The 12,186-nt window shown below is 40.8% G+C and overlaps 1 protein-coding gene across 1 annotated transcript in view; it reads left to right on the plus strand.

Annotated features, from left to right (window-relative positions):
- LOC148011899 (sodium/pyruvate cotransporter BASS2, chloroplastic-like) overlaps window positions 1-1,247 on the plus strand; it is a 37,120-nt gene extending 35,873 nt beyond the window's left edge. Inside the window, exons 12-13 of the mRNA XM_087670888.1 lie at window positions 614-703; window positions 798-1,247. Coding sequence (XP_087527014.1) covers window positions 614-703; window positions 798-875 — 168 coding nt within the window. The 3' untranslated portion in view covers window positions 876-1,247. The remainder of the gene's footprint in view (window positions 1-613; window positions 704-797) is intronic.
- The last annotated feature ends 10,939 nt before the right edge of the window (window positions 1,248-12,186 follow it).

The raw sequence follows: 12,186 nt of genomic DNA on the forward strand, positions 1-12,186 counted from the left end.
GGAATCCATAAAGAGAAGTATGAGATGAATACTACAATACCACCAGGGTACTGGCACAATGACCAACAGTGGAGGGGGATCTAAGTTTTAGAGAGTGGGCACAATTCTAAAAGGTTCTCTCACTGCATATCATATTCAATTGCACATTGAAGTTTGAAGGGAAACTTTTTCGCTGTTTCTGCACACTGTCCATTTTTCAAAAGGTTGAACATCAGTAGTGTGTGCATGTCACCAGCTGCTTTGTGATGATCTCTAGGGGCTGAATGCACACAATGAATTTGTCAGTTAGGGGTCTCTAGCAAATTTAAATCTTGGTTTTCTTTCTTTTGATTGGTAATTTTTGAATAGCCTTAGCACATTTCTAGTGCACAGTAGAGCTGCATGCTGTTTTTTCTGTTTGGTTGGTTGGGGATGGTGTGTGGGGAGGGGAGGGGAGAGTATCTAGTTGAGATCTTAACCTTCTCAAACATTTTTCCTTTTGAGTATGTCAATGTATGTAGACACTCAACCATATGAGATTTTTTTAATTCCATTGGTTTAAGCCTTGAAAAGCTGTCGCCCTGCTGATATTTTCCTTCTGATCAAAATTTTTTGTTTTGAAAATCTCGGGCAGAGCTCAGCATTAGGATTCTTGCTGGCACAAAAACATTTTACAAATCCTTTGGTGGCTGTTCCTTCTGCTGTCAGTGTGGTTTTTATGGCGGTAACAAGACCTTCATCTCGTGCATTAAAGGATCCTTTTGCACATTGTAGTTGACAACCTTTATGCGTGTTAACCATATGTCTCACTTTTGCAGCTGGGAGGAAGTGCTCTGGCAGTGTTCTGGAGAAACAGGCCCATCCCTCTGGATGACAAGGATGACTTCAAGGAGTAACTACATTTTGTCTTCAATTTTGTCTCATTATACACTGGAAGGTGTACAATATGGTATAAGCAGGTACAGCAAATTTGCAATGGACAATCCTTTGATTGATAGGCTTGGAGATTTGAGATTTTTCCTGAGCAGGTTACAGGTTGTACTACAAACTTCTTACGATATGACATTGAGGGGAGATAATCTAAATTTTGTAGCCATACAGGTTGGGAATTATAACCATTCCCTTCTTTCTAGTCGTGTTCTTTGTGTTTTGGTTCGATTTTGGGCTGTAATGGATGCAGTGTTTGTATAATGAGTCTAGCATATAGCAAGGTGTTGTATACATGGTGCCGATGTTGGAGAGATGTCTTAAGACATTTTATTTCGACCTATCTTTTCTATTTCTAAGTGTGTAAATGACCTTGATGTGTGAACTATGAGAAGCACAACAATTGAACAGTCAAATATGCAATGGAAAGTTGTGAGCAGAAGTATAGTAGCTGCAAAAAGCTGCATTTTGGCACCAGTTTGTATGAGGCTCTTGTTGGAATTGGCCATCACATCATTTGTTACAATATCTCACTATGTGAAAGGCATTCTGTTGATATTTTCAAGAGCCTAGACAAGGAACCATATGATAATGTGGCAACATAGAATTTGGAGATTACAGATGTCCCGAATTGGAGAGTGTATGCTTTAATGTCTGTTCTCTTATCTACTAGCTGACTCTAGGACAGTCCAAGAGATAGTCAAAGGGCAGGAGCTAGTTGATATCAAGCCCATGTAAGCTCATCTAAGTGGCTATCTGTGAGTACTAACAGTCCCTCTCACCTGTCTCTGCTAGTTGTCTGGAGGAAGTCAATGCCAATCTGGGATATTTGTGGCACGGGAGCTCCCATATCCTATGCAAGAAAGTCATTTCTCTAAAGATTGCCTCCGCAACCATAGGTGTTGCCCCTAACTTTGCTTTGATGATAGGGGGTGGGATGGAGGGATTACTCCTGATCATGTGTGATGATATCATCACCAATGGTCTCTCTATGTAGTCCCAACCATCATAATGATCTCTCACTAGGCTAGTTTGATCAGTGAGCAGGCTCAATCATCTGTGATATAGGCTATAACCCTAGATCTTCACTCCATACAAAGAAGAGTAGGTCTGACTAGTGTGTCAAACAACCATAGTTCGGTGCAAGGTTCCTAAAATTGTTTATGGGCACATTGGCTCTCAACGGCCCCTAGTGCTCATAGCCTTGCACCAACTAGGTCTCAGCTACCCCCCTCAGTGAAAATCTTGTGCCAAAGTGACTCCTAGGTGTACATATACTCATGCTCCACTACGTTTCCCCCAAATGTGAATTGATGCATAGATTGGGTCACCCAAACTGCCAAGGTGTTGAATACCATGACTTTGTTTTTTCCAAGATTCACTATGAGATCTCTATCTTTGCAAAAGGCATATAGTGCATCCAAGTGACACTGTAGCCCTCCGGCGAGTTTAAAATGAGTATCGATATTAACACTCTAGCTAGGTTGGCTCCAACTCTATCAATGTAGTGAGTCGCCTTATCTATGTATAGTCCAAATATCATGGGTGAAAGTGGGCATTGCGTTTTACTCTAATGATGCTGTCGATTCTCTCAGACATCCCCCTAGTGTGTGCATACAGCCTGCCACTTTCCTGTACAATTTTTAAATTCGCCATTGTATACATTTTGGCACTCCAATCTCTTGCAATCGTTCCATGAAACATGCTTGAGATACTGTGTCAAATGCCTTGCAAAAGTCCACAAAGCAACAATAAATCCTATTGTCTCGAGCTTTGTCCTCAATAATTTCCCTTAGTGTGAGAATATGGTTCAATGTGGTGTATCCACGTCTAAAACTAGCTTGCCCCTATGCTCTCCTACCTTGCATCGTAGCCCATGCACTAAGCTCATGATTTAGTATCGATTCATAGATCTTAGCCAGTGTAGGCCCAATCAGATGGTCCTATAGTTATTGGGAATCAAAGGGTCACCACTCTTTAAAAGTGGGAGTATAGTATTGTTTGGCCATATATTTGGGAATCCCTCACATGTTGCTTTGTTGAACATACTTGCCAATATGGGTGCTAGTGTGTTATGTGCATGTGAGAAGTGCTTTGCTACTAGATTGTCACCATCTTTTGCCCTCCCATTTTGTAGTTTGTAGATCGCCTCTCTAACAATCTTACTAGTAAAGAAGGACAACTTTTGGATGCCAAATATATATATATATATATATATATATATATATATATAGTTGTTACACATGCTTTGTCATTATCTTCTTATTCTATTTCTAATGGTGTATGCATGATGTGTTGAAAAGGTAGGTTGCATTTTGTACGACATTACTAAAATGGAGTGTTCTTCATACCCTATTATGTGCTTCATGCAATGAAACGATCATTCTTAGATTCGATTCTCTCAAAGGTTCAGGGACCTAATGGAGTCAATATCTTATCATGATCATCATTCCTTGAGCACTTAGGTCAATTGCGCTTTAGTCTCTTGAAAGTGTTATTGAGTCTCCTTGACCCCGTGTTTCACTTTATTGATCATGTTGAGTTGGTGTTTTGTATTAGGCTTTCTTGCCATAAAGCAAGAGAGAAATCAATGATGATATATCTCCTCACTTGTAGTACAAAAGAAGGAAGAACCATTGGAATATGTTTGAGTAAGGGCCAATGACAATAGCCAAGTGGGCACCCCTTGTAGAAGTACACATTGTACAATCATACATAAGTGAAGACAACACATGAGAAGGATATTATACCCCTTGTAGAAGTACACATTGTACAATCATACATAAGTGAAGACAACACATGAGAAGGATATTATGCATTGTATCTCACTAAACTCTCTTATATGCTTCTCTTACTCTCTTACATGCTTCTCTTCCTCAACCCTCTTACACTCCATTGCTTTGACTTTGCATCCCATCGTTGCTTCCCTCTTAATTGGTATTAGAGCTGCATTTGTGGGAGATCATGCTTGGAGCCAAGAGCGCGAGGAGTCAAACATTGTCATGAAGTTAAAGATTCAAGCTTACCTTGCAATATTCATACTTGTTGTCTACATCTTCTCATTATTGAGCTCTCCATATATAAAGTAGGCATTTCAGCTTGAGAAGCCATTGAGGCTTGATTGGAAGATTGCCATAGCTCAATTTGGATGCATTTGGGCATCCAATAGTGGTTGTGGATTTAAAGAAGGATAGCTTGGTTTTGGAATGCTTAAAAAGAGGTTCCGGTCTATGTATTCAATGTATGCAAGCAAGGGGTTACTTGAGCATAGGGGCAACTTGTTATTCCAAAAACAAATGGCCAGCTTAATTGGAAAAGTAGGGGGTCTCTTTGCTTTTTTAAAGTAGTGGTTCTACTTTTGTCTATTAACAAAGAAGAAGAAAGAAAGATAAAGTTGATATTTTGATGAGATTTGTGATTTCTGTGGGTTGTATTGTTCATTTGGCTACTCCATGAGGTTGTTATTGATGAAAATGACCTATTTCGATACATTTTGATGAGTCAGGTTACTTACACAAATTTTAAATGTTTCTTCATGTTCTCAATGTAATTTTTCCTAGCATGTAACATTGGGTTCTTGGCTAATTGTATATAGCTCATGTTGTCACATTGAATGACAACCAGCTCTTGCACATCTCCTTGTAGCTCCAACACTAGGATTTTTTCTTTTGATAATATCAATGGTCTCAATAACATTAGTTTGGAGTACAATAACTAATGCTCTTACAAGCTTCACTTAATGCTCACTAGCAAAAGCATCACGTGTGTCCCCTTTTGATAATATCAATGGTCTCAATAACATTACTTTGGAGTACAATGACTATTGCTCCACTAGCAAAAGCATCACATGTGTCCTCTTTTGATAATATCAATGGTCTCAATAACATTAGTTTGGAGTACAATGACTATTGCTCCTACATGCTCGACTTTCTATGCACTAGCAAAAGCATCACTTGTGTCCTCCTTCTACAACACACTTAATGCACTAGCACTTACTCTACATGAGAGAATAACAAGTGGTACTATATCCTATAAAGAAATCATGTCATTACTATGGATAATATTTTTGCCTCTTGGATCCCAAAGGTAATACCTCATCTTACACTCTATTCATAGTTCAAAAAGATACATTTAGTGGATGTTGGCTCTAATTTGCTAGACCTTTCCTCTCATACATACACTTAAGCTTCATGACCACTATAAGGGATGAGGGGTATTTTGTTAGATTCTGAAGCTATTTGCAAGAAAATGTGGGCATCAGTATAAGTGTCATTGTCACCCAACAACTTTTGCAACCATACCACCTCACATGCTACCATAACAGTACCTCTATACTCTTTATATTTGATAAAGCAATTGCTGGTTGCTTTTTGTTGCTCCAAGTAACTATTGCACTACTAAGGAAAAACATGAATCTATTGGGTAGATCTTCTATCAGATTTGCTGCCAACCAATTTGTATCTATGTATCCAAATGCATGTACATCTTATTTACCTCATAAAAAAGTCCATAATGCAAGGTGGATTTCACATATCTCAATATGCATTTGAGTGTATCCAAATGAGGTTTCCTAGGTACTTGCATAAATTGACTCACAAGTCCAATAACATAGCTCAGGTCTAGTCTTCTATCTCATGTTGAATATGAGCAATCAACCTTACATTTTACTCCAATGGCACTAAAAGAGGCTTACATGCCATCACACTATACTTGGATAACATATCCAAGCCATACTACCTTTGGGACATGCCATTTACCATCTGTAGATTTAATCACCTTAATATCAAGAAAGCATGTCAGCTCACCCAAATCCTTCATCTCAAACTTTTGTTTCAAAAGGCCCTTAATATTAGCAATCCCACTATCATTATCACGTGTAATAATTAAGTTATCCATATAAATGACTATAAAAACTAAACCCGCATCACTCTTCCTCACATAAAATGAGTGATCTACATTAGAAACATAGAAGCCAATGTTGACAAGATACTCTTTGATTTTGTCAGACCATGCTCTAGGTACCTGTTTCAACCTATAGAGTGCATTCTTTAACTTGCACATATATGTGGGATACTCTAAATCCTCATAACTTGCCGATTGTTCCATATATATCTCTTCTTGCAAATCACCATGCAAGAAGAAATTCTTCATATCCATTTGCTATAAACTCTACCCTTTTGGTTACTACCAAAGCAATCACACATCTGATAGTTGGTATCCTATTTGGATTGAATGTCTCTTCATAGTTTATATCATATGTCAGTGCATAGCCTTTTTGCAACCAGTCCTACCTTATACCTGCTAATAGAGTCATCTACATTATACTTTATTTTATAGACCCACTTACAACCAGTGGCTTTTTTGCCTTTAGGCAATGGTACTAGATCTCAAGTCATGTTGACTTCTAATGTAACCATCTCCTCATTCATTGCTGCATCCCAATGAGCACGACCAACAACCTCCTCAAAACAAGTGGGCTTAACATCCTCAACTATCTTTATAATATAAGCATAATGGTGAATTCTGTAACCCTAAAAAATAAATCTTCCAATAGACTATCTTACCTTGCTAGACTTGGGTACCACTAGATTACTCAATGAAGCCTTTATATTACCATGTGCTCTCTGTACATTTTGTGCCCTAACTAAAGGAATACGAAGCTCATTATCCAGCTCTTTGAGCCACTAGACACTCCATCAAGAACTGTATGACTAGTAGATATATTATTTAAATCTGACACTTTTTTTTTCTTTGTCATTACTTGCAACAATAATAGATGCACTTAAAGATATGGGGCTATTCCTTAGTCTCCCAAACCAAGGATTCATTGTAGATCTACTATGAGATGATATCTCTAGTCCACTAAGAGTTTGTGATTTACACTTTACAATGTGCACATGACTATCATGATCATCAATATTATCCAATGCATCTCCACTAGATGCATATCAATTGCTCATCTCATAAAAAATAACCTCCCTACTTATCCAAAACTCACCACTAACATGGTTATAATAATGATACCCCTTTTGCTCAGTACAATATCCAACGAAAATACATTTTTCAACCTTTGGGTTCAATTTTTTCCTCCATTGATCAAGTAATGAACATATACAAAACATCCAAACATTGTTAAGTGTGATATATCAGGTTTTTTGCCTATAAAACATTCTTTAGGAATCATACCATGAATTGTAGCTGTGGGAAACATATTCATAATGTACACAACATTGTGAATAACCTTAGACAAAAACTGCTTAAGTATATTCTTTTCAACCCCATCAATGTGTATGTAACTTCTGCAATATGTCTATTTTTTCTTTCTACAATCCCATTTTGTGGTGGAGTATATTCGCATGTAAACTATTGCTTTAACCCATGAAACCTTTAAAAATCACCAAACTCATTAGAGAGAGATTCTTCCCCACCATCTCACCTCAAGCACTTAACTTTCATGTTATTTTTGTTTCCACCACATCCTTGAAACTTTTGAAGTGCTCAAACACTTCATCTTTTTCTTCATAAAATATATTCAAAGTTTCCTAGAGCAATAATCACGAATGTAACAAAATACTTACTGTCACCAAGAGATACATTATGGGTAGGCTCACAAACATTTGTATACACAACATCAAGTATATTCTTGCTTACATAATGCAAAAATGGTTGTCTTACCTACTTTTCAAACTAACACGCTTCACAAAATTTATGCAATTCTTCAACTTTGAATGTAGACAAACATGTAAGCAACCCTTTGAACTACATTAATTTCAACCATTGCAGTTTTACATGTCCAATACATTTGTACCATATTTCAATGTCTACAACTACACCTTTGCCTTTAGCATACATAGTAGCATTCATAGCAAGAATTCTAGTATCTAAGGTACTTTCTTTTGCAATCAACCTACACTTATTATTAAAGTCTTCAACAAAATATCCCTTCACATTAAATCTAACTTGTAGCCCTTCCTCTACCATTTGACTAATGGATACCAAATTCTTTGTGAGAAATGATACATGTAAAACATTCGACAAATACTTTTGACTATTATGCAAGGACAAGGAAACTTTTTCAATATGTAAAATCAAACAACATGAATCATCATATATCTTTACATAACCTAGACTTTGTAAATCCCGCATCTCTTCAAACTATTCACCATGGCTGGTCATATGATTAGATACACCTAAATCTGTTGAGAAGTAAGCATGGGAACTCTTCTTATACTAGAGAGGATAAGGGTAGCTAGGTGTAAATGGACTGGAGGACAGGGGATCAAGGGAAAACCCTAATCATAACTTCTCCAAAGGCTATATAAACTACCTAAAGTACACCCTCACAGTTGAGAAGAGTGTACCAGTTGTACCTTGAACAACTGACTAAGCAAGATCTTATTCTTGTACTTGAGCTCTCTCTCTCTCCCTCTTGTGCACACTCTCTCATGCTTCCAACTCTGGTTTTCCAAAAAATCAACATACCATACATAATCACATACATTCTTTCATGTAACAACATTCATCATATGTTACATGACAAACAAACACTCTTTTTTGTTGTCATTTTGGTTTGAAGATGATACATAATTTCCTTACTACAACATGCCATTTCGAATGTCATCCTTCTTATCAAAATGATGGATTGTGATGGTAGATAGTACTAGAATTGGTAGAACCTCTATTCTGCCATCCACCTCTTTCTCTAGAGCTCCCCCTATCTCTAGAATTGAGGGGAGCTATGGAGCTCTACCTCGAGACCTACGGACCGCTTATTGATCAAGCGTTTCAAGCCGAGCGGCCATGGCTACCTCTCACATAGCCGACGCGCAATGCCTACCTTACGGGTGTAGTGAGCTTACCTTGATGCTCGATCGAGTTCCCTCCTCTCTATTGCACTTCGGTAGCTCCAAGATTCTTGCGGCAAGCTCAAGCAACCTCAAGCCCTCTTCATTAAGCTACATCCTCCATAGCCACGCAAGAGAAGAGAAGAGAAGGGAAGAAGAGAAGATGAAGAGAGAAGATGGGGAGCTTCCTCTCCACGATCCCTCACTCTCACACACTCATTCCCTCACTCCCTCACACTCCCTCAATCCCTTACTCAAGCACAAGCAAGAAGACAAGAACAAGAGAAGAAGAAGAAGAAGCTTTGGCCACATACAAGAATGAGCTTCTCATTCACTTTTGAACTTTATATACATGCCCTACTTTTTGGGTGATCATCCCCACTTTTTACATGGCCGGCCATTAGCCTAGGCCCTCTTTTCCTATTTCCCACCGGTCTAACTTATCCCATTCCCAACTAGTGCATACAATTTGCACAGGAGTGAGCATGGCACTCTTTTACAAGGATTCAGGAGCGCTTTCACAATTAATGGTGCACTTTTACTCTTTTATTTTCTCGAGGCGACATTGAGGCCTTCTGGAAAGGTCGTCATTCAAATTTTTCAGGGTTCGACCGGGGCATCTTTTCCTTCCTTTGTCCTGTGCCCTTTCGGTTATCTCCTTCTTCCATTCTCCTGCTCCTCTGCTCCATTTTCTTGCTCCTCTGTGCTGCGGTAAACATTACCCCCTTCCTAACTGAGTGCCAGTCCCATGGCGCTGTGGTGGGGAGTAGTGGGGTAGTTGGGGTTGTTGCTAAGTGGAACTGGTGGGTAGATGACAACAATCAAAAGGTGCTATTGTGAATGGGAGGTCATGGAGTTTGATAACGATGATCGGGAGAGATTTCGGCGTGCTTTAGACTTCATGAAGATGCTCGGCATTTCTCACACAGTTGTAGCTCCCATTCTGCGACGGCTGATAAAGGTTTTGCATGGGCATCTCTAATCATTTGGAGAATATGAGGTTCCAAAATCTATGCCAATGGTGGGTCCATCACTGAGTTTTCCTTCTACTTGATTTGGTTCAGTCATGGTAGCCATCAACTGGTAGATGGTCGGCTGCATCAAGCATGTTGGTTCGGAGTATGCAAAAGCTCCTGAAACTATTGTAGTGGTGTCTTGTCCGACTCAGGGAAAAACTCCTGGCTAGTAGCGGATGTTGTGGATGATCTTCTTTAGCTGGGTAGCCATTCACTGAGTCACGATCATAGCATGTAAGAGAAAGTTGTGCACTCCCTAAGGGGTGTGTCTGTCTCACGGTGTGGTGTAAGTGCATGTGTGGTGGAACTGGGAGATGGGTCTAACCTTGGGTAAGCCCTTGGTAATGCCCCACACTTGAGGACCCAGTTCGTGTGTTGTTGAGGTGCAGTGCAAAACTTTGGGTGACAAGTTTGGAAGTCCTGCCCTTGATGTGCCCTAAGCGTGAAGTGCGGGAAGGGCTAAGTGTGAACCCTAAGTGTAGTGAGTGAAGTGAGCCCTCGTGCTTTTTTTTTTTTGAAGAATTGCATATAGGGAAGATGTCTTGGCTAACACCTATCACCTTCAGCCGGATTACGAGGTGGTCGCAAGCATTGGGATAGGAATGCGCGACTTTGTAGATATTATTTAATAGCGACCCGTGCCTTCAGAGGTGTGGATGACAAGAAAGGATGATTGCACCTCGTGAAGTGGGTATCACTCATATCCTCTAAGATTTCTAGGCAAAAGGAGAGAAGCAGGATTGCCCTCATCATTAGTCTAGTCATGGCTCTACTATCTATTCCTAGGTTGATGTCAAAAAAGAGTGGAGGGAGGTGGGCTTCCTCGGCTGTGGGTCTCTGCATTAGTAGGAACTGGATAAGCCTAAGATAATTACAGGTAGTTAAGAAGGCTGAATCTGGGCAAGAAGAAAAATCTGCGAGGATGCGGTTGATAGATGGGAGGAGATCCTCTAACCTAAAGACTAGGCATTTCTCGGGGCTCCGGGCATTAATGTTATATATCTTAGGAAAGTCAAAATCCCCATGAATGTTTCGATCATAGTCAACGCCATGCCTATGGGGGTAGGGCATGTAGATGGGGTCGTTGCGTTCTTCAGGGAGCGAGCTGCAGAAGGCAGTCCAGGCGTCAAAATTGGTATCCCATATCCTCCTCCGCCACTTCGGCTGTGTCTCGTAGCCTTGGACGGTTTTGGGAACCATGTTTACCTTGTCTTGCCAGTAGTCTACAAGCTCTTGCCTCCATCTAGTTATTATGAGGCTTCTTTCCTCTATCCACCTATTTGCAAGATCATTAGCCAGATCCTTGATCTTGGCTAGAATGCCTAGAGGCAACGCATGGTCCAGAGAGCGTGGATAAGCAAATGAAAGTTCAAATGGCCTGGTCTGGAACTCCTGTTCACGCCATATAACCAAATTCCTGAGGCCAATCGATAGAATGGGGCTCCCCCCGTAGTGGCATAGACTCTTCAGGGAATTGTCTCAGTAGTGATCGTGCTCTGCGTTGGGCTTCCTCTGCTAGTTCCTGTCTTCTTCTTCTGGCTGCCACAATGCGCTGGAGCATGTGGGCATCTTCGGGCTTTTCAGGCAGGAGGTTTGGTAGAGGCGGACTGGGCATTCTTTGTTGCTCTTCTTCAGCATCTTGCTCAAAGTCCGGATCCTCTTCGACATTATTGGCACGAAGGAGGAAGGTAGGGGGTGCAGCAGGGACTTGCCCTTGCCTACAACCACTGGGGCCGCTTCCACACTACCACTTGCTTCAGCCTCATGGCAGGGACTCAAAGGGTCGATCTCTCCTCCCCCATGGGTTTCTTCGACAGATCTACGAGTGGCCTCTGCCAACTCAGTAAGTTCTTTCATTCTTAGCTCGTCGGCTTCCTCCTCTGTCCTTCTTTGCCTCTCTTTTTCTGCCCTCTTTGATTCTTCTCTAATTCTTTCGAGTTCTTCCTCTTCTTTTTTCCTTCGTTCCTCCTCCACCCTCCTTGACTCTCTTTGAGCCCTCTTCATCTCGGCTCGCTCTTCTTTGCTCAGTCTTTCTTCCTTCTTCTTCTGGCTCTTGTCAGTCTTCTTTTGCTTCCGTGGTTTAGCCGCTTGAGTGGGTGGTACCTCCGGATCTCCTTTGTCGCTTATTGTGTTTTCACTCGAGCCTTCTTCCTCGTGGTGAGGTGAGCTTTGGTGCACAGCTTGCTCTTCATCTACACCGGCAACCTTGATAGCCTCATCGATGATTGCCATCAGGACACCTCCGTATCTGATTGTGGAGGCTTTCGAGGTAGGATTTTTCCTTGTGGAACGTGCAATAGAGGCAGGAGACTCCCCACCAGCTGGTGCTGCGGCTGGAGCTAGGAGCGCGGCCGAACTCTTGATCCTTTTCTGCACAAAACTGTTCCAATCCACCTCCTCTGGAACTCCTGCAACGATGC

This window comes from Lygodium microphyllum, chromosome 28, assembly GCF_053477565.2.
Source record: "Lygodium microphyllum isolate KBCC chromosome 28, Lygodium_microphyllum_v1.1.10, whole genome shotgun sequence".
In the NCBI taxonomy this organism is placed as follows: Eukaryota; Viridiplantae; Streptophyta; class Polypodiopsida; order Schizaeales; family Lygodiaceae; genus Lygodium; species Lygodium microphyllum.